The sequence below is a fragment of the Dipodomys ordii genome, unplaced genomic scaffold, assembly GCF_000151885.1.
Source record: "Dipodomys ordii isolate 6190 unplaced genomic scaffold, Dord_2.0 Scaffold23, whole genome shotgun sequence".
Classification (NCBI taxonomy): Eukaryota; Metazoa; Chordata; class Mammalia; order Rodentia; family Heteromyidae; genus Dipodomys; species Dipodomys ordii.
The window spans coordinates 7396350-7419460 of NW_012267239.1; the positions used below are offsets into that span (position 1 = coordinate 7396350).

Consider the following 23111-nt stretch of genomic DNA (forward strand, 5'->3'; position numbering starts at 1 on the left):
CTCTACCACTTGAGCCACAGCACCACTTCTGGCTTTTTCTGCTTATGTGGTGCTGAGGAATCGAACCCAGGGCCTCATGCATGCAAGGCAAGCACTCTACCACTGAGCCACCTTCCCAGCCCCAAGAATCAGTATTCTTGAGGCTTTACCAGACAACACTTGAAAAAAGAGTAACCATGTGAAAGATGATGTTTTAGCATGTGAGAATTAACATGATTTTGTATCTTTCTAGAGCTGAGCTTCCTTATTCTCTTGTCTCTTTTAACAGACAACTGGGCAGAGTTGATGGAAGTCAACCACGATGACAAAGTGGTCACCACTGAACACTTTGATCTTTCCCAAGAGATGGAGCGTCTCACTCTGGACTTGATGAAGCCGAAAAGCAGGGAAGTTGAAAGGCGGCTCACAAGTCCAGTTATCAATACCAGCCTTGATACTAAAAACATTGCTTTCGAAAGGTACGAAGTTGGACTCTAGATTTTAATGCCTATTCCATGTCTCTCTGTATTCATTGGAAATTATGGGTTAATTGGGCTTTTTTCCTAATATGACCTGATAAACACTAGCAAGTTTCAAGAATGATCTCTAGTCCAACCAAATAGAAACCATAGCTTACCTCCAGTATTCCCTATCCTTTTTATAGTACATTTGTTAAGTGTTAGAGAAATAACTTCATATTCTTCTATGGACCTTTTCTAGTGGATATTATTTGGATCTTATTTTTGTTTTGGTATTTTGAATCTGCAACAACATCCCTAGTCCTAAACCATAGAGCTGTGAGTTTCTGGCAGCTAACATTAACCTAGTATTGAATTCAATTGTACTGATATTAGTCCAATTTGCTCTTACTATAACAGCAAAATATGTCTTTTCCCCCCATGTATATGAAGCAATAGTTTAGAACAAGAATCTAGAAGGAGTTTGGTTTTGTTGCACACTCTATGAGGAGAATTTTCCAGAGAGGTGTGTACCTGGGTTGATCCAGATGAGAATACCACTCCTGATTATCCACCTATGAGAGGAGGCGGGAGGCCTTTGAGTATAGGGGAAGCAGTAGCTGTCACCTGTCTACCGTGGGTCACACCGATCAAGGAGTCCCTATGAGCCCTTAGTGTTTGCCTAGTATGTCAGACCCAACTCTTTGGAACCAGAGTAGCATAACCTGAACTAAAAGGGGCACTCACCCTGGCTTCAGACATCCTTTCCTCTTCGCAAATATGCTAACTGTCCTCTTTTGAAGTTATTCTTTTCTTCTATGATTCTGGTGTAAAATTGCCTCATAAAACTGAGAGATTTTTAGGCAAACCTAAAAACTTGTGCTTTTTTCCTTCCAACTTAGATCAGACCGTAGGACTAGGGTATCTGTTGGAGCAGAAGGAAAAGCCAGAACAACACAGCTTGTGTGATGTCCCCAGGTTTTGTTCTGATGGGAGCCATAAGCATCCCCTGAGATAGGGATGTCTTCCTGCCAACACTGAGGACAGCAGAGTTGAGGGACTGAACTGTGGATCTACCTGGAAGTATCTCCAGGTTTCCCATGCTCCTCTGCAGGCAGGGAGCATACCTTCAGTTTAGGACTCTGTTTATAACCCCAGGAGTTCAAGGCTGCCCTCATTCCCACAGCCCATCAGTAGAGATGAGAGGGGAAAGACTGAATGCTATCAGTAGGGCCACTGAATAACCATGGTTCAGGGCAAGGGGCTTGATCTCTCCAGTTTTCCATTTCCTTAGCTGAGAGAGAGAGAGACAGAGACAGACAGAGACAGTGAGAGACAGAGAGAGAGAGAGCGAGCATGTGTGTTTCAAGATGAGGTCTTAGAAGTCTATGACGCTAAGATGTCATAAGAAAAGAGATTGTTCCCTTTATAGCTCATCAGCACAGTTGCAAGAGTCATTGCTTGTGCCTTATAAAAGGAGTGAAGCAGTAAATGATTTTATTCCACCAGTGCAGATATGAGTACTGAGGAAGAAGGCATGTTTTGTATTTATTTGGTCACAGGGTTTCAAATGGTTCTAGCTGACTCTCCATTTGCAGCTGACAGTTGGCTGCTGAGCAATCTTTCTGGGACAGCTGAGCTGCTTTACAGACCTCATAATTAAACATGTGATCAGTGAGCTTCTCATGCATCAAGGAAGGATTTTAGCCATTCTTGACTGTGAGGTTTGCACAGAGGTGCAAGTGTTTATTTGGCTGAATGTGATTCTTTCCCATTTTATGTGGAAGGTATGACTCTCTCCTACTTGGCAAGAGTCACTTTTGTCCATTTCTTTCTTGGAGTCTGTCAATCAGTTTTTCATGCTTGCAAATTACTATACGTCCCTGATGGATTTTTGGTGTGCAGTGTGTACTATTTGATCGTTCTTTGGATTTTCCTTTCTCTGAAAGATTATGCCATGCCCACCTCAAAAAAAACATTCCCTGTCACTTAGGGCTTTTCTCTAAATTGTGTTTGGTGTCTGATCTCAGGGAAGACAGGTGGAGGCAAAAAGGATGTTAGAGCAAAGCCAGGTTGTCATTTGAATACCTATACATGCAGTTATCCCAAGGCCAAGGCCACTAGCATCATGGTTTTAAAATGGGTTGCCTCTGAGTTCACTAATTATACTGCAGTGTTAGAAGTCACTAGAAGCCAGGATTGATATGGAGCCATTATAGACAGCCAAAGAGCTTGGTGGGCCCTTGGGGAATGGAGTAGTTTCATCCCTCAGCCAATGTGAACAATGACGTGGAGCAGATGCCATCACCTCTCAGTCCCCAAGGAGACCATGCTCCAGCTTAAACACGAAGTGACTCAAGCAATGACCAGAAACTGAGGATTGAATTTGTTAATTGATACCCACTTAGAGATGGCCATGAGATTGTGGTTTATTTGTTACACTTGTGATCTCCAGACATCTGCCTTCTAACACTTATTTTGTTTCTGGAATGTAAGTTCTGAGTGGCGAGAGCTAGCATTTGATGTAATCCTGTTCAGAGTCCTGCCTGCTCCTGCATGGGTTCTGTTGCACTAATTGTAGGCAACTCAGAGGAAATGGAAAGCCCTGGTCTCTTCTTTCTAGAATGGTGTAAAACAGATTAAAACCTCATGATGCCCCATCCAGACTCATGTCATTACCAACTTCCACTGGAAGGAAAGGAAACTAGAAACACAAAAGATGAATAAATGCATTGGTTTTGATGACTTGGTTAACCTGCTAGTGTTCCCAAAGCTTCCCCTCACTCACCCGGGAGAGCAGCAGGCAGGCTTTTGCCCTACACAGGGCCAAATAAAGCTAGCATGTGCTATCCTAGACCAAGGGCAGGGCTGGGCAGGGGTCCCTTCTGAGTGGTAGTGTTTTAGTCTGCTTAAGAAACAGCCAGTCATCGGGCTGGGAAGGTGGCTCAGTGGTAGAGCGCTTGCCTTGCATGCCTGAGGCCCTGGGTTCGATTCCTCAGTTACCACATAAGCAAAAAGAAAAAAAAAGCCAGAAGTGGTGCTGTGGCTCAAGTGGTAGAGTGCTAGCCTTGAGCTGAAGAGCTGAGGGATGGCGCCCAGGCCCAGAGTTCAGGCCCCACGACTGGACCACTCCCCCTCCCCCCCAAAAAAAGAAACAGCCAGTCATATGTCAGTGGCTCATGCCTGTTATTCTAGCTACTGGAGGCTGAGAGCTGAGGATCGCCAGAGCTTCTTCTCCCTCTAATAAACTACCAAAAAAATTAAGAAGTGGAGCTGCCACTCAAGTAGTAGAGGCTAGCCTTGAGCAAAAAAGCTCAGGAACAGCACCTAGACTCTGAGTTCAAGCCCCAAGACTGGCAAAACAAAACAAACAAAAACTAAAAAGAAGAAGAAGAAAGGAAGGGAAAGAAGTGAGAGAAAAGGGAGAAAAAAAAACCCAAAACCAGAGCTGAGTGTGGTGGTCCACGCCTATATCTCTACACCTCTAAATCTCAACACTCAGAAGGCTGAGGTAGGAGGACTGAGAGTTTGGGGTCCACCTGGGCTATGTAGTGAGATGGTATAAAAAAGAAAAAAGGAAAGAAAGGGAATCAGAATTAAAACCTCTTGGCTGTCCTTGGTTCTGAATGTATTTCTTGTCAGGAGTATATAAAAGTTGACTCATTGGGTTTCTGGGCCCATTGCAATGCTTGCAGCTACTGTTGCTGTTGGAATCCAAAAACGATGCTGAAAAACTGCTTGTGTTCCTCTCTCCCCTACTGCTGTGGACCTGCTAGAGCAGTGATTCACAAACCACCAGCTTTCCTAGCCTCTTCTACTGCAGTGAGGAGTTCCTGCCCCACCCACCATCTTCCAATCCAGTGGGCACTCTTCCATTGTTCTAAGATTCCTCCATGGAGATGTGGCCGCTTATCTGTGGCTGTAGTTAAGATGACCCAGATAAATGGCGACCCACATACTTTTCCTTGTCCAGACTTTGGACGCTGGTCATCTTCATTCTCTTCGTTAGGACAGCTGTCCAATCAATGTCACCACCTTTGTCCTTTACACTGGCAGTTTTTGTAAAGAAGCCAAGAATGGAAGCTTTCTACGTGTGGAGTGAGGCAAATTGATTAATAACAGTGGGAGGCGGGCGGGGGATGTTTAAACCATCTGTCATCGATAGCATCCTTTTGTGGCCATCAGGACCATGATTTCCAAATGTCCTTCGCTAACTTAAGCTGGGGGAGAAAACTGTAAAGGCTTCAGGGATGAATCTGAATGGCATATTGTACATGTAGAAATTTGTGGTGTTCACTTTTTATCAGAACTAAATCCGGATTCTGGGGCTGGAGGACAGATAAAGCAGAAGTTGTTAATGGTTACGAAGCAAAGGTAAAAGGAAACTCTTAAAGTAAGATTTAATATAGCTATTTAGCTTCTATGCAAATGGGGAGTCTGTTCAGATTTTTTTGTTTCATGCATCTGTGCCAGAAGGTCCTTGGGGAAATCAGTTCTGTCTAATGCCTCTCTCTCTCTCTCTCTCTCTTTCCCTCTCTCCCCCTCTCCCCCCTTTCTCTCCCGCTCTCCCCCTTCCCTCCCTCTCTCTCCCTCCCTCCCCCTTCCTCCCCCCCTCAGATGTTTTATTTTATCTTATTTGACATTCAGAAAATGGGATAGTGTGTCCTGAGGAGGTCTTTAGAGATAGAGGGAGATTAGACCTGTCATCTTTTAAAAATATTACACAGTAATTTTTGTTCATTTCTATTACTTTAAAAAATTATTTCTCTAGCTGACTCTAAGTCTCTTATTTAAAAAAAAAATTAGCCTCATTGTAACCAGTGGGTTCATGGTGCATTTACATGACGTCAGGGAATTGAAAACCTTGAAGTCGTGGAAGCCGCGCTCTGTCAGGTCATCTGGCGTTTGATTTTGTCCATTGGCCAGCTGCCAGCTGGCCTTTGCTTGGTCTCGCAGTGCGTCAGGGATTGATGGCTTATGGATGGAGCCAGGTGCTGCAGGATCCTCTGGTGGCCTCTGAGTGAGCAGAGAAATCTTACATCATGCTCAGTGAGATGCATTCAGAAACAGTCCTGAGTGTTATTTTCTGCAGCTTTCAGCTTTGGGAATCCACATATGGCACAGACAGTTAATTCTTTGTTAACTGTGACCCTTGATTTTTCACACCACCATATTCCTCAGTCACCCCTGGGAGCATTTTCTCTGGAGGAATATATATATATATATATATATATATATGGCAATTTTTTTTGTCACTAGGTAGAATGTCTTCACTAGTGTTTTGCAGGATTTCTCTGAATCTGCCGGGTCTAGAGAACCTCACCCTTTTCCCTCTGCCCAGCCCTGCAGATGGCTGCCTAAGACAGCACTGTTAGAAGATTACCAGAGCAGTGGAGGAGTGGGAAGCAGGCTTGGGTGCAGTGGGAGCTCGGTTGGGAAACCTAAGTCCAAGACATGGAGGCTGTTTAGCAAAAGGCAGGGCAAGTGGGAAGATGCAGCCTGTGAAATTAGCCCCTCGGTGACCAGCTATGAAGGATAACTGTGGATGCATTTCCAGATGAATAGCTTGTATATTTTGAAAGGATCCTAATGATTGTTAACCATTTCTCATTTTAATTTGGCTAGATTGTTTTGGTTTCTTTTGCTTCAGCATTCTTGCTCTTAAGATGTTTTCTTTTCTGAGTTTTGATGTTCTGTGTCACTGTTTTCTTTTGTGCACATCTCTCAAGGTTTACACAGTAAATAATGTGAGTGTGATAACCAAAATACGCACAGAGCATTTGACGGAGGAAGAAAAAAAGAGATATAAAGGTAATCTTCCCCTTGCTTTTTTTTTTTTTTTTGTCGGTCGTGGGGCTTGAACTCTGGGCCTGAGTGCTGTCCCTCAGCTCTTCAGCTCAAGGCAAGCGCTCTACCACTTGAGCTTCAGCGCTCTTCTGGTTTTCTGAGTGTTTATTGGAGATAAGTGTTTCATGGACTTTCCTGCCCTGGCTCACTTTGAACCACGATCCTCAGATTTCAGCCTCCTGAGTAGCTAGGATTATAGGCGTGAGCCACCTGCGTCTGGCTCCCCTTGCTTTTTAAATTCTTTTGTTTATTCTTTTTAGTTTAGTGAGAGCCTTTGTTGGCTCTATTATATTTGGGGTTCATGTTATTGGGGCATGCTAACCTTTTTATAAAAGTTTCCACAGACTGACTCACTCTTGGAGTTTTTCCATAGTTGCTTTCAGCTGTAATTAAAGCCATTCATGAGGTTTCTTTCTGAATTATGACAATTGTTAGATTTATCCAAAGAAGTAGATAAAGAATATTAGAGAATGTTTATCAATGAGTGATGTCATCTAACCTCTCATAAGGAAAGATTTGGATAAAACATGGGCTCTGAACTAGAGCACCACCAAGAAGTGGTTTCCACATCCTGGTGTTGCTATTCCTTGTGAAACTGCATATCCCCTGTGTCTCAGATTCCTCAGCAGCAAAAAGGAGGTGATACTGACCCTCTCTTAGTTGCTAAGAGACTTGGATGAGTTCCCACATACAACACTTTAGCATTGTGCCTGAAGTATATAGTAATTGCTTAAGCACCAGTACCACTAGCACTGTTCCATTGCTCCATTGTGACAGACGAAGGAACTGAGCCCCAGAGCACACAGCAGTGAATGGCCAAGGTGGGATCAGAACCCATAGCTGGCTCATTCCTAAATCCAAGTTCCATCCAATATTCTGCTTTAACTCAGTTTTCTTCTATTAACTTATATTAATTGTATAAAGCAATGGATTTCAGGAGCCAGGCATTGGTGTCTCATGCCTATAATCCTAGCTATTCAAGAGGCTGAGATCTGAGGATCATGGTTCAAAGCCAGGGCGGGCAGCAAAGTTCATGAGACTCTTATCTCCAATTAACCACCAGAAAACCAGAAGTGGTGCTGTGGCTTAAGTGGGAGAGTGCTAGCCTTGCGCTGAAGAACTCTGGGACAGCGCCTAGGCCAAGTTCAAGTCCCACAACCAAAAAGCAATCAAACAAACAATTCTTGTAACGCTCTAGTTTAAAGATCTTAATTAGTATGCTATAAAGAATAAAGTTGTTTTTGTGGATGATTTTTATCAGCCTAACTGTAAATGGATTTCCTAATGTCAGGTAGCTTAGCTCAGAAACGTTAAAATGTAATGAAGATAGTTTTTTCTACAGGCACCAGTGAGATAAATAAGCATTAAACTATTTAAGCATTAAACTGTTCTTCCTTTGTAGCGGACAGGAACCCTTTAGAATCCCTGCTGGGTACTGTGGAACATCAGTTTGGTGCTCAAGGGGTGAGTTTTCCATTTAGTGGAGTTTAATGAAAAGTGAAATCAGCTCATCAGTGCTTATGATGGTATTTTCTGCATCCTGAGTAGGCTACTTTGTGTAAAAAGATGAAAAAGGTTCCCAAGTTTGAGCAAGAGGCTCTCTTTTGAAAGAGAATTAAGATGAATGAGTCTTTGAAAACAAAGCTTTTGAAGGAATGATATGATTACAGAAATTAGGTGTGTTGGGCTGGGAAGGTGGCTCAGTGGTAGAGCGCTTGCCTTGCATGTCTGCCGCCCTGGGCTCGATTCCTCAGCACCACATAAGCAAAAAGAAAAAAACAAGAAGTGGGGCTGTGGCTCAAGTGGTAGAGTGCTAGCCTTGAGCTGAAGAGCTGAGGGACAGTGCCCAGGCTCAGAGTTCAGGCCCCATGACTGGACCCAAAAAAAAAAAAAAGAAATTAGGTGCGTTTTCTCTCATCTTTCTCTCTCTCATCTGTTATAAATAAGGCACCTTTATATGACATGACACTGTTTCTATTGTGACAGCACAATAATATTTTTTTACTTGATTCCCCCAAATCACTATATGTAATTAGCACAGTGGATATCACTGAGGATCAGAAAAATGAAATTTCCTTTCCAGTGTCAAAGCTAGACAATCACAGAGCTGGACCTTAAACTCCAAGATTCAAATCTCATGTTCTTTGAAAAAAATATGTATGTGTGTGTTGGGGTTACTGCAGTTTGAACTCAGAACTGCACACCTGCTATAAATGGATTTCCTAATGCAGGAACCTTAGCTCAGAAACCTGAACCAGCCTCCAACCCAACTTTAAAGTGTTTTCATCAATTTCTTTTCAATAAGAATGGAAGAGAGAGTACAGGAACATTTTTTTTTTTTTGTTGGTTGTGGGGCTTGAACTCTGGGCCTGGGCGTTGTCCCTTAGCTCTTCAACTCAAGGCGAGCGCTCTACCACTTGAGCTACAGCGCCACTTCCAGGAACATTTTTAGATGGGGAAATCCATTGGATTTGCCATGTAGCTTGCTAACAGAGTTTTTGATTGGCATGTTCTATTAAATAGTTGAAAAAAACAAAACTAGTGACTAGAATTTCCTGATGGTTGCTGGTTAACATGTCTGCCTCATGGACTGAGTGCTGTAGGCCACTACTTGTAAGCATCATTTGCACTTCTGATTCTGAGTTCTGGCTCAGCAGGACCTCACTACAGAGTGTGCCACCGCAAACAACCCCACGGCCATCACACCTGACCAGTACTTTGATGAAGACTTTGATCTGAAAGACAGGGACATCGGAAGGCCAAAAGAGCTGACAATTAGAACTCAAAAGTAAGAGCCATTTTCAATTTACAGATGGAGTCAGAAGTTGTACTGTTTTATAGTGTAAGGGTCCTTCATGCCTCTGGCCCTTTCACTTTTAAATTACTTTATCTGGGAAAAGTAATAGTAGACTGCCTTTCTCATTAGCTTTTTTCAAGTGGGATAATAAATGAAAGTATTCTATTTTTTTTTTTTTGTGCCAGTCCTGGGGCTTGAACTCAGGGTCTAGGCACTGTCCCTGAGCTTTTGTGCTCAAGGCTAGTGCTCTACCACCTGAGCCACAACTCTACTTCTGACCTTTTTTAGTGATTAATTGAAGAGGCTCACACACTTTCCTTCCCAGACTGGCTTTGAACTACAATCCTCAGATCTCAGCCGCCTGAGTGGCTAAGATTATAGGCATGAGCCACCAGTGCCTGGATCTTTTATCCCCCCATTGGCTGCTCCAGTGAAATGATTTCCATCAGCTATCAATTTCTCCATGCTTTTTGTTAATTAAGGTTATTACAGGAGTAGGTTGGAATGTAAGGCCTCTTCTCCTGATCACAAGAATTCTGGATGATGTAAATTCCTCATGGTTCCAGGCCTGAGTGGTTCTGAGTTTAAGAGATAGCTCAGTAGCATGTGGAGTGAGAAGCTGGTGTTCTAACTCACCGTGCTGTACTGATATGCTCTCCCCATCTGAGAGCATCTGTCTTTTTCCGTCAAATCCTGCAGGTTTAAAGCTACACTGTGGATGTGTGAAGAGTTTCCCCTCTCCCTTGTGGAGCAAGTCATTCCCATTATTGACCTCATGGCTCGAACTAGCGCTCATTTTGCAAGACTAAGAGATTTCATCAAATTGGAATTCCCGCCTGGATTTCCTGTCAAAATAGGTACCATTCAGCTCAGGCACAAGTGTGAGATTTACTCATTTTTGTGGATAATATGTTTCATGGAATTGGAGGTACCAGGTAGCCTATGATAAATATAATAGAGGAGGTAACAGAATTATGCTCTGGTTTAAGAAGCATTACAATCTGGTTCATTTTGCATATGAGAATTAGGAGATCTCTAGCCATTTGGTTCCATTGATAAAGATGTAAAAAACCATCAAAATATGACATTGTTTTAAAGTCAAACCTCAAGTGAAACTTTAGACTTTACTCAAATGAAATTTCAAATTAGGTAATTATTTAGAGAATACAACTCTCATTAAGAACCTTTGATAGGTAACTATGATTTAGGGCCTAACCTAGTATGCAGAATGCTATATATAGTATATAAATACAGTGGCTCATACCTGTAACTTTTATCTACTTAAAAGACTAAAATCGGGCTGGGAAAGTGGCTCAGTGGTAGAGTGCTTGCCTTGCATGCATGAGGCCCTGGGTTCGATTCCTCAGCACCACATAAGCAAAAAGAAAAAAGCCAGAAGTGGCGCTGTGGCTCAAGTGGTAGAGCGCTAGCCTTGAGCTGAAGAGCTGAGGGACAGTGCCCAGGCCCAGAGTTCAGGCCCCACGACCAGACCTCCCCACCCCCCCAAAAAAAGACTAAAATCAGAGAGGATTATGGTTGGAAGCCAGCCCAGACAGAAAAGTCCAAAAAATTATATCTCTATTTAGCCAGAAAAATGGCAGACTGAGGCATGGCTCAAGTGGTAGAGTGCTAGCTATGAATAAGAAAGCTGATGAATTTTAGTTTGAGTTGGTTGTGTATTCATGACATATGAATTCTAGCTCAGTCACTTAATCACATGCTTAATCTGAATCTGAACCTGTTTTCCATCTTGATATTAGGGATGTTATTGAGGATAAAGTGAAATCATACTGAGAAAGAAGTGCTGAGCATAGTACCGGCTTAGTAAGCACTCAGTCAATGATGGCTGTTATTATTTTCAGTAAAGTTTATTTATAAAAGCTTTTATTTTGTTAGAAATTCCCTTATTTCATGTCTTAAATGCACGGATTACATTTGGAAATGTTAATGGCTGCAGCACTGCTGAAGAAAGTCAAAATGTAGAAGGGACCCAGGCTGATTCAGGTAAAAAAAAATTCAGTTTGTGATTTTAAAAGCAAAATATATTCATTATTGATATAGTACAATATATTATTGATATAGTATAACATATTAATGCATTGTATCAATAATTCATATGTTAATGATTAACATTAGTTGATTTATTATATTTATTGTACTAATCATTTTGATAGGTATCTATATGAAATAGATCTGTGTTGGATAAATGGAACCTTTTAGATTTCCTTCAGAGTAAATGAAAAGAAAAAATTTAAAGGATATTTTATTAGTCAGTTTTCATCACTGTGATTTACAAGAGTGAAGCAAAACGAGGAAAGACTTACTTTGGGCTCATGGTTTCATAGGTTATAGGCTGTGTTCTGCTGGCAACTTTGTTTCTGGCTCTGTGGGTGAATATAATGGCAAAGGGTGTGGTAAGGCAGAACTGCTTACTTCATGGCAGCCAGGAAGGTGAGACTATCCCTAGGCAAAAGAACAAGGTACTAACTGAAAAATACCTAAAACAAAAAAGGCTGGAGGCATGGCTCAAGAAGTCAAGCACAAGGCCTTGAGTTCAGTTGCCTGCATTGCCCCTAGCCGGGAAGACAGCTTTTCTTTTGTTTTGGTCGGTCGTGGGGCTTGAACTCTGGGCCTGGGTGCTGTCCCTCAGCTCTTCAGCTCAAGGCGAGTGCTCTACCACTTGAGCTACAGCGCTACTTCTGGTTTTCTGGTGGTTTATTGGAGATAGGAGTCTCATGGTCTCTCCTGCCGGGGCTGGCTTTGAACCGCGATCCTCGGTTCTCAGCCTCCTGAGTAGCGTGAGCCACCAGCGCCCGGCTGACAGCTTCTCTTAAAAATCAGCTTTATTGAAGATGTAGCAATGAACAGGGTTCCCTGTATAATTGATATGTTAATTTTAAAAATCCAAAGAAAATCATCTATAATGAGTTTAATATGCATAGTCAAATGGTCTCACTTCAGTGTGACAATTCCATGCATTTGAACAGATCTATGCATTCTGTGTAAACACCAATACAGTTAAGACAGCATTTATAGATGTTTCCAAATTCCCTCATGTTTTCTTGCATTCGATCCAATTTTTTTTCTTTTGGAAAAATACACAGCCACACATATTAGACTTAGTCCTCAAAGGATATACAAGTAAACCCTTCCTCTCTTTAGAATCTGGAAATAGAACTAGAGTTAAAAGAGAAATCTTCACTTTTTATATAATAGTTTTCAGTATTTTTATGATTATGCATTAATGTTTCCACTTACAAGATCAAAGCATAAAGAAAAACTGTACTGCAATACATTTTACTGTTTTACTAGTCTTAAAAATCTTTCATGTAATAGTAATTATCATTACTGTGATCCTTTTTTAAGAATCTTTAAAGCTGTGTATTGTGGCTCATTCCTGTAGTCTCAGCTATTTGAGAGGCTGAGGCAGGAAGATCTCTTGTGTTTAGGAATTCAAGGCCAGCCAGGGCAACACAGCAAGACCCTATCTCCAAACAAACAAAAAAAAGTCTGAAGGTTGGACAAGTTGGTATATGTCTGACTTCCTAGCTCAAAGCAGGATCATAAGCTTGAGGCCAGCCTGGGCTATGTAGTAAGGTTGAGGTCACCTTGAACTACACATTGAGATCCTGCCTGGAAATAAGAAAGGTCAAATTTTATGGTAATGAGCTCAGACACTGGATTGTTTCCTTTTGTGTTTTAGCTTCCCAGGTTACAAACTTTGAGGTTGATCAATCTGTATTTGAAATTCCTGAATCTTATCATGTTCAAGACAATGGCAGAAATGTGCACTTACAAGACGAAGATTATGAAATCATGCAGTTTGCCATTCAACAGAGCTTGCTGGAGTCCAGCAGGAGCCAGGTTTGTTGGCATTAGTGGCACTTACCTAAATAACCAGTTTGGCTCATGGTTTTTATAGATTATTTTAAGCTTTACATACCCTGTCTTTTATGAAAGCTGACCATCTGCAAACCCTACTTCGCATTGCTGACAGTTGTTTTCAGAGTCTTTCCTATTCCTCATGCTTAAAACGTAGTTAAAATTGAGGTGTTTTGTTTTGTTTTTGTCGGTTATAGCACTTCGGCTCAAGGCTAGCACTCTACCACTTGAGCCACAGTGCCACTTCCGGTTTTCAGTTGGTTTAGTGGAGATGAGTCTCACGGATTTTCCTGCCTGAGCTGGCTTTGAACTGTGACCCTCTAATCTTGCTCTAAAAGAGTGATGTCTTTGGCCATGTAAATGTAGCCTAAGGATATCATGTGTAATCTAGGAGAAGGTGGCGGCCCAATCAGCATGGCTTCTGACACCCTTCAAAATTTTGTAGGATCTTTGAGGTAACCCCAATCTCCATTAGTATTTCACACAGCATTATCAATAATAGGCATGGAAAATATTTTGTTTCTATAGCTCTTATTTCCTTGTCAAGGTGGCAGCTATTCCTTCTCAGAGTTGTTCACGTCCATTGTATTTGTATTTGTAGGAACTTTCAGGACCAGCTTCAAATGGAGGGATCAGCCCAACACACAGCTATGAGGCCCAGTATGAGAGGTGATAAATAATAACTTTTTTTGTTAGTATTGAGTTTTGAACTCAGGCTTCCTTACCCACTGCTGGCACTCTACCACTTGAGCCACGTCTCCAGCTCAGCTTTCTGATAGCTGTTTTGGAGATGAAGTCTGGGATCCTGTGGATCTCAGCTTCCTGAGTAGCTGGGATGACTGCCATGAGCTCCTACTTTTGGCTTGGCATGACTCTTGACGATGTGGCTCTTGTCAAACTGAGGTTGACACAGGCCCTTGCTGCTTTGTCAAATGTGTGGCTGTGCATATTAATCTTTTCTTTATGGCAAAACTACTCATTAAATTAGCTTTCTACGTGCCTGATAGCTCCTTTTCAGGAAGGAGTGGTAGAAGGGCTGACAGGGCACAGGTCAATGCTACTGACAGAAAAGAGAGAAAATGTTTTCTGGTCTGTTCGGTCTGTGATATCTCTAGTGAGTTTATACCATTTTAAAGACAGTGACATGGGGAATCATTACAGAGATGTTAGCTCTTTTTAAGAAAAAAAAAGAAAACTGTAATGATGCATTTTCAAGGCACTTTTTTCTGTAAGTTTGGTATAAGCCAGAGTTGTAAACAACCTGGTTTTGCTGTAAAACAGACTCAAGTTCAATTCCCAGCACCATCACATAGTAGCTGGGTGATCTTGGGCAGGGTCTCCTCTTCTGAGTAGCAGCTTTCTGGCTGGTGTGTGGCGCCCACGCTCCCATGCACATTTATATGCACATAGAAAAGCACCTGGCACAGTGTCCTTGCTGCCACTGCCACGATGTAGTAGCTGACTGCCTTTTCTTCTTTCTCTTCAACCCAGGGCCATCCAGGAGAGTCTCCTCACCAACATGGAAGGCCTGTGCCCAGGTGCCCTGAATGAGTCCAGCCGTTTTGACAGCGACTTGCAGTTGGCCATGGAGCTCTCGGCCAAAGAGCTGGAAGAGCGGGAACTCCGTCTCCAGGAGGAGGAGGCTGAGCTCCAGCAAGTCTTACAGCTGTCACTCACTGAGAAATAGATCTTTCTGTCCGCACGGGCCATGCACCAAGGCTCTGGGCTGCACATGAGTGCTGTGTCCGCTGCCAGGCCCCAGGCCTGAGGGCCTCCACTTCGTGTAGATGGCAGCTGCCCCTTCTTTCCACAGAGGTGCAGGACCAGTGACTCCCCGGCCCTGTAGGTGCCCCTGGAGTGGAAAGAGGGCCTGGCAGCCCAGCTCCAGGCCATGAGGAGGACAGCACCGCCACTTTCCATTAGCTGTATTGGCTTGCAGGTCACATTTTTACTACCAGCTTTAGACAAACCCCAATTCGTGCAGGGTTCTAGATACATTTCTACCCCAGAGTGATAACATTATTGCTAAGTCAGGGTGCTTTTATATAGGAGAGCAGCAGCCTTTGTAGAGTGGCTTATGAGAATTGGACACCTTCTTTAGTGTTCACCAAAGAAATGGGTTGTGCCGATCTACTCTTTATTTTTACCTTTCTATAGGGTTTCTAGGAAGTTGCCATCATTCCTCTCCATTTCCACCTTATTCCATACCTTCCAGCCCCCACCCCTTCTACCCCCTCCTCACACCCTAGCTAAAGTTAAAGAGGAGATATGTACAGGATCTATTTTAGATTATGCTTAACTATTTGCATCAAATGAAGATGAATGACCACGGATGTTGCCTTAGCCTTAAAACTTACTAATAGTTTCAAACCACCTCACTCCATGTGTTGAGGGATCTGGATTGTCTTTGAGAAGGCAGCTCCTTTGAGAGCAGGCTCCTCCAGGCAAAACCCAAGGCAGCTAATCCTGTCCCTGGCGGGATAGAGAGGGGAACCCAGGGCTGTTGCCAACACAAATGTGTTGCCTGTTGCAGGGAGGCCTAGGAGGCACCAGCTGCAAATCCGACTTGCAATTTGGCAGGAAAGGATGGGTTTGAGATGAGATGTGAACACGGAGCATGATGGCTCCTCAAAAGGGAAAGTGATGATTCCACATTGCTTTTGAGAGTTCAAAACAACATCTTTCTGGATAAATCTATTTTTTAACAGAATCTTTTTATTATTTTTAAAGATAAAAATGACTACTCCCATCAGTAGCAATACAAGGTTATACATTTTAACCAGATTTTTCTCAGGCCTCTTTTGGATACTTTTAGTAGTTAACTATTTTGTCTAGCTCTCCTGTAAATATCCATCACATAACACACAGACCCTGGGGAATACGGCCGACCATTCTCCCAGGCTGCACTGAAATCACCCGGTAAACTGTATCCTCCTTTGTTTTGCGTCTGTTTCCTATTGCGCTTCTTTTGGGATAGGAAGAGAAACACAAACTCCTATTCTAGTTGATGTCTGAATCATACAGTGAACGTTGCCAGTTATGTTCCTAGACACAAAGAATTGTGCTTTTAATGCCCGATAGCCATCTGCCTTTTTTGTCATGCTCTGACCAAAAACTTTGCACACAAGGCCAGTAGAGGTGACATCACACTCATTCCTTACACAGCGGCGTTTACAATGAGCCAAGTTCTTGGGAATGACTGCGGTTATTTTACGTGTTGTTTACTCACTAAGGCAAATCATAGGGAATTTCTATGTTTGCATTCCATTGCTCTGCTTCCTGACTTCTTTGACTTTATCCCCAAGGAGTCACTTAAAAAGGGACTGAGCATTGTGTCAACCTGTTTTTCATGTTCCCTCAAAATGCAAATAAAGCTTGCTTCAATAGAGGGTGCTCATACACTGGAGTCCAAGTGGTCTGTTTTCTAGTTACTGGATGCACCCCACTCACTTCCCACCCACATCACGTTGCCACATGGGCAACTCCCAACTTGGAGGGCTGCCTTCTGGGAGGCCAGGGCTTGCTGCTTCTCAAGTCAGTGCTCAAATGATAATCAGTGCCTCCAGACTCACCTTCTACCTAAGTGTGAGGCTGCTTTGCTTTTAGGGGGCACCGCCAGTACTTTGAGCCACACTGCACCATGTAGGAAACTTCAGTTCAATAAGCCTCTAATGGCTCAATATCCACCAAAACCTGACTGAACAGTGGCTCCCAACACACTATGGCAATCAGGTAGAAGAAAGTTTCTAAGACAGTCTGTTCTGCAAACAAGCTTGTCACACCACACGGCAGCAGAAAAGTAAATGATGACAGGAAAGGGAAATGATGTTACCAGTTTAGTCCCTATCTCCTGACCATGATGTCAGGAAAGATGCAGTAGACAGGTTCAAGTGACTGTGATCTAGTAAGTGATGGGGTTCAAAGTCTGCCTAGACCACTGTCTAGAAATATCTTAGTTGGCCAGTCTTTGATGGCTACAAGTATTCACTATAATTCTGTCCCCAAATTGGTGCTTTTGTCTTTACACATCTCTTTGCAATAAGCCTCTTTTGAAGAGGAATACTTATTTTACTATAGTACATTTGTGTGTGTGTGTGTGTGTGAGAGAGAGAGAGAGAGAGAGGCTACCAGAGGCTTGAACTTTAGACCTTTTGTGCACTAGCTCAGCCTTTTTGTTCATGCTGGCATCCTAACACTTGAATGTCTCTAGTCTGGTTTTTGTGTTGTGGTTTGTTGGTTTTTTGTTTTGTTTTTTGCTGTTTATTTGGAGATGGAGTCTTTTGAACTTTTCTGTCTAGGCTGGCATTGAACCTTAATACTCATATCTCAGCCTTCTGAACAGCTAGGATTAAAGGTGGGAGCCACTGGGCTCCTGACTAGCTGGAATTCTTTTTTTGTCAGTCGTGAGGCTTGAACTCTGGGGCTTGGGCACTGTCCCTCAGCTCTTCAGCTCAAGGTGAGTGCTTTACCACTTGAGCCACTATGCCACGTCCACAGCTGGAATTCTGGTGTAGAAGAAAATGGTATGAAAACTGAAAGACACAGTGCTTTTTGGATTTGTGTGTGCAATAACTTTGTATGGGTTTTGGATTCATGTGTGAAATAACATTTTAAGTTCCCCAACCCAGAAAACTAAAATATAACCAATTACCTGATTGTATTTCTTTTTTTTGGGGGGGTCCAGTTGTGGGGCCTGGGCGCTGTCCCTCAGCTCTTCAGCTCAAGGCTAGTGCTCTACCACCTGAGCCACAGCACCACTTCTGGCTTTTTCTTTTTGCTTATGTGATGCTGAGGAATCGAACCCAGGGCCTCAGGCATGCAAGACAAGCACTCTACCAGTGAGCCACCTTCCCAGCCCCAAACTACCTGATTGTATTTCTAAAGCAAAAAGTACGTTACAAAGGATTATGAGCTTTGCAAGTTTTTACTATTTCCTTTTAAAAATCTATTTATGGGATGGGAAGGTGGCTCAGTGGTAGAGTGCTTGCCTTGCATGCCTGAGGCCCTGGGTTCTATTCCTCAGCACCACATAAGCAAAAAGAAAAAAGTCGGAAATGGCGCTGTGGCTCAAGTGGTAGAGCGCTAGCCTTGAGCTGAAGAGCTGAGGGACAGTGCCCACGCCCAGAGTTCAGGCCCACAACCGGACCCCCGCCAAAAAAAATAAAAATCTATTTACATATGGGAAAACTGAGGCTCTAGAGAAGTTGTTACAACTGGATATAGGACAAGAAGCCAGGCTTCTACCTTAGGCCCAGCCTGACTGTTTATGGCTCAGTTTTCTGAGAGAATTAGTATTTTGCCTTATGACAATGGTGCTATCTCACATACAAGTTTAAAGTTTTGCAGCACTCCTTTAAAAAATAACATCAGATTCAAACACACACACACACATTTTAAATACTTCAGAAATCACTAGGAGTAAAATGGCATATAAGGTTTCATCTTTATTTTATTGACATTTTGCTCAAAAGCACACAATGCTGAACATTTAAGTGACTTCATGTTACAAGGTTCTGACCAAAATCCTGACATCAGGCAGTTACAACATCTCTCATGGGTTATTTCACATTAAGTGCAGGTTATTTCACATCAGTGCTGTGCTTAAGTGAAGCACAAGGTAAGCATTACAGATTTATAAGAACATTAAATCTAGCACCTTTCAATAAATACTAATAACCACCTTTTCAGTATGAAGGTGTCATTTCAGTAGGGGAAAAATGATCCAGTTTACCAGCAGTGCAAACAGCAGCAGCATTTTCAATGTTGAGATTAAATCTGTAAACACCTTCTGGCACAGCATACGTGCCCTTCTCAGCCAAGCCCTCCACTCAGGCTGAGTGTCAGCTCCTACACGCGTTTAGGCCGTAGGCTACAGTGACAGCATATAGTACTATAGTACAGGGAGATGAAGGTAATCTGAGTAGGATGGGACTTTTTCTAATGGGTCAACTGTAGCATTTCTAGTCCAATTCGGCCTTCAAGGCCAAGACAGCACTCCATAACACCACCTGGTAAGTTCCTGACTTCAGTGGGGGCATCTGAGAACAGAGCAGATGGGATGAGGGAATACTGGTGGAGGAGGGTGGGGAATAAGGGAGAGGGGATAATTTTATTCAAACTGCACTGTGCACATATATAGAATGCACAATGAAACTTCCTCCTGTTACAAATGTGTGTTAATTCACAAAGAAAACAAAAGCAGAGGATGCCTTGCTTCCTCTTGCTATTTCAAGATTAATGGTTAGTCCTTTCCAGTGTGGGTCTCCAGACATTCGTGGGTCACATGCTTTCTCATGAACACTCAACTTTACTCAAAGCTTGCGACTTTGGGTCTTACTCTTAAGAACATCCGGGCATAAAAAAACAACACTGAGTATACTCAGCAGCCAATAATTAATAATATAGAGGGGAAAAAATCATTGCTAGTAAATGCTTTGGGTTTTTTTTCTACATTGCTTAGCTTAGCATTCATCAACTGTCCAGACCAAAGGTCTTTTCTAAGTAGAAAAGTTCTGATTCCAAATCTCCACTGGCCCATGTGCAACACAACTTATCCTGTTCCCCAAAACTTGCAGCGGAAGTTGCTCTGCTGTCACCGACGACGAATGGGCTTGTAGACACAAAATGCCATAAGGATGATGGTCACCAGCAGGATGCTGAAAATGGTTCCCATCAACACTGCAAAGGGAAAACAGGTTACCTCCAAATGGAAACTTCAGATCCTCATTTCCTGCAACATGATTTACCAAATGTATTTGTGCTGGATGTGGGGAAGCAGTAGTAAACAAAAACATCCTTAATTCAAGTAATCCCATGAAACATCAACAAGGAAGAGCCTTTCACATAGCTTGAGATGCCATAAAGAATAAGTGATTAGCCAGGTGCCTGTAATCCTAGCTACTCAGAAGGCTGAGATCTGAGGATTGCAATTCAAAGCCAGCCCAAGCAGCAAAGTCCATGAGACTCTTATCTCCAATTAACTGCTCAGAAAAACCGGAAGTGGCGCTGTGGCTCAAGTGGTACAATGCTAGCCTTGAGCTGAAGAGCTGAGGGACAGCGCTCAGGCCGAGTTCAGGCCCCATGATCGATTAAAAAAAGAAAAAAGAATGGGTGATTGAGGGTGACGTGGGACTAGGAAGTCAAGTGATTGAGGGAGCATCTGAAGTGAGACACAAGCTGAGCCCTTAAGTGGTCATGCACAGCTCCAAAAGGAGAGCTCTGCAGTCCCAAGGATCCTTGAGGCCAGAGCAAGCCCAGCATGTCCAGTGAACAGAAAGGAGGCAGGCATGAAAGGAGAAAGGGCTAAGATGGGCACAGGACATGAGACAGGAAGGCAGAAGCCAGTTTATGCAGGGACAAGAGATTCCTCTGAGCTGGCAGCAATGGTTCACACCCGTAAGCCTACTTAGGAGACTGAGATCTGGGGAGCATGGTTCAAAGCCAGCCCGACTGTTTTCTCCAATTAAGCACCAAAGAGCTGGGAAAATGGAGCTATGGCTCAAGTAACAGCACTAGCCTTGAGTTGTGGACAAGGCCCAAGTCCTGAGTTCAAAGCTCCGGGAGAAGTACCACCTCCCTCCCCTCCCCCTGCAAAAATAAAAAAGACTTAGCTGGCTGGCTCTAGAAAACTATTGACAAGGGCAAAAAAGCAGCAACTAATTTTACAAACCCACTATGTTTTTCAAGATCTCAAGTGAGGACTAATTATTTAGGCTGAGCCTTGTGGTACAAGATGTTAAGGATCTGGGTTTTAAACTACTAACCTAACCAGCCACCTGCCAGGTTTAGTTTATTCAACAGCAACAGTGCCTGGGGGTATCTCAGAGGTATTGGGAAACATTCAAAATTCTGTCTCCTTCACTAAGCAAATGTACATTTATATGTGTATGTGAGCCCATCCCAGGTTCCAGCTGGAACCCAGTAACCATGGTTACTATTCCTCTAAGAAAACCAGTTTTCTTTAAGTCAGTAATTTCAGAGTATCTGTGATCTCCCTCTACACCCCACACAAGTCCCACCATCCACCCTGAACCCAGTTATTATCTGGAAAGATCATCTTTTTTGGTGAAGGGAAGACACAAAGACAATGCAATAATTCCAAAAAGCCCAAAGTAATTTTAAGGATTTGGTTAAAACCAACACCTTACATGAGCTCAATGTCATCTGTTAACTAAATACCTGCCCTAATTTTTGAAAGTTTTGAACTCTAAAATTCTATTGTTCTAACTATAATTGGATTGAAACGATTGTCTCTCATTGTGGAGGGGCTGCTAAAAGAATTTTAAAGCGAAGTCTGAAGACTGGAATGAATTTTATAAAGAAAAAGCAGCTTAAAATAATGTGTTGTTAGAGGCACAATATTCATTTGGGACTTGATACATTCTTCCACACTTGGTGTTTCTACCTCTCCCGGTATTTTGCATGCAGCATCGTCTGTCTGACCAGCAGTCCTGTAAGAAGCCTTTTTAGTCCATCTTTATTGGACACTTCCCATCACTGAGCCTTGTATTCCTTTTGTTTTGGGGTCCGGTCATGGGGCCTGAACTCTGGGCCTGGGTGCTGTCCCTCAGCTCTTCAGCTCAAGGCCAGTGCTGTACCACTTGAGCCACAGCGCCATATTCCGGCTTTTAATCTGATAAATACCATTGTCACCGCGTAGAATATCTAAGTATATATTTTATATTTTCAATAAGAAAAAATATTTTTCTTTAGACATTAATATGCTAGACAACTGAGCTTTATAGCAAAAAAGGATTTAGACATGCAGCTAGTATTTTACTTGAGAGTTTCTGAATTATCAAAAGGAAACCTCCAATTTTTCAAAATTTAATACTAATTGAAAGGGAGAGAAAAGGACAACAAACAAAAATCAAAAGTACAGAAAAAAATTTGAGGTCAAGATAGTAACATGTCTCCTGAATAGAAATTTTTTCTTTCTTTTTTTTTTTAATTTTTGGTTTCAGTCCTGGAGATTGAGTTAGGGAGTCAAGACAATGAAGTATACCACGTGGCCACTCATGTAGCTATATAGATGTACGATTGAAATGCAAAAGGACAGGAAGACTTTATAAGGACCAGGTCGATTGATTGTGAAGCTCTAAGTTCCAGGGTTCTTTTAAAGCCATGTACATGTATATGCATGGGTGCCTGGTTGAAGAGATTTCCTCCCTCTTCCCCCCCCAAGAATTGAAAAGTTCCACAAAGCCCAGGTTCTAGTACTGGCCTCCATGACTTCCCGGGTAAACCTCGGTAGTAAAAGTTCACGACTGAGCTTCATTTTCCTTCTCTGTAAAATACAGCGGAAAGATGACTTTTCTCAAGTTGCTGGGTAAGGCACAACACCAACCGTCAGCGCCCCCATCAAGGACCCTTCTGTTATTGGAGTAGGTGGGGTACATCCACAGGAGATGATTTAAACGAGGAACCACGCCTCCTGCGTGGAAGGGTGGCGGGGCTCCCCGAGAGGCCCCCTTCCAGCCCCTCCCGCCCCGTCACGCCACACCCCAGGCAGGCGCGGCGTGCGGCCCCGCGCGCGTGCGTGCCCGGGCCTCCGCCACCCGCAATGGCAGCAGTCCAGAACCGACCCCGCCGACCTGCGACCACTCACCCAGGTTCTGCCCGCGCAGCACCGCATACGGCCGGCTCCGCTCTGGGGGTTCCTCTGGGCTCGGGGCCTCGGCCTGGGCCACCAGGACGCAGCAGAGACAACACCACCGCCACACGAGACGCCGCATCTTCACCTGCTCGGGGAAGCCGAGAAGCCACTTCCGCCTTAAGCCCCACCCATTCCGTCCCATCCGCACACGCCCTTCCGCTGCCTCCGCCCACGAGGAGGGGGAGGGCGGGAGGTGCGTCGTTGCCTTGGTAACCGTATACTTCGGCCAAAGTTCCGCCTCTACGTTGAGTTTGTTCCTGATTACTCTTCCGCCCGGCCAACCTTCCGCTCTTGTCGGCGGCCCTGTGGAGAAACGTTCCGGACATCTCGCGATGACGACAAATGGACACTGGTGGCTTTTGGCTGCCTGGGATTTGTTCCTCCCTGAGTTATAGCTGGTGCCCAGTGGCAACGCACACCTCCCTCCCCGCCTGTGAGAGGACCTCAGGCCCTCGCTCCAGGAGTGGACACATGACCCGAACCTGGCCAATGA

The 23111-nt window shown here is 43.4% G+C and overlaps 2 protein-coding genes across 3 annotated transcripts in view; one reads left to right on the top strand and one right to left on the bottom strand.

Annotated features, from left to right (window-relative positions):
• The window catches only part of Ankrd13a (ankyrin repeat domain 13A), a 31624-nt gene extending 15255 nt beyond the window's left edge, over positions 1-16369 (top strand). For both annotated transcript variants that reach the window (XM_013014433.1, XM_013014434.1), the window contains 10 exons: positions 269-458; positions 4745-4811; positions 6167-6248; positions 7687-7748; positions 8942-9072; positions 9781-9938; positions 10978-11085; positions 12785-12945; positions 13565-13632; positions 14455-16369. In XM_013014433.1, coding sequence (XP_012869887.1) covers positions 269-458; positions 4745-4811; positions 6167-6248; positions 7687-7748; positions 8942-9072; positions 9781-9938; positions 10978-11085; positions 12785-12945; positions 13565-13632; positions 14455-14650 — 1223 coding nt within the window. In that variant the 3' untranslated portion in view covers positions 14651-16369. The remainder of the gene's footprint in view (positions 1-268; positions 459-4744; positions 4812-6166; positions 6249-7686; positions 7749-8941; positions 9073-9780; positions 9939-10977; positions 11086-12784; positions 12946-13564; positions 13633-14454) is intronic.
• A 2025-nt stretch (positions 16370-18394) lies between these two features.
• Positions 18395-22791, bottom strand: LOC105984220 (chromosome unknown open reading frame, human C12orf76). The gene is made up of 2 exons (XM_013014327.1): positions 22571-22791; positions 18395-19641 (listed from the first exon to the last, which is right to left on the bottom strand). Exons 1-2 carry the CDS (start codon positions 22758-22760, stop codon positions 19556-19558), a joined length of 276 nt encoding a protein of 91 aa, XP_012869781.1. The 5' UTR covers positions 22761-22791; the 3' UTR covers positions 18395-19555.
• Between the last annotated feature and the right edge of the window lie 320 nt (positions 22792-23111).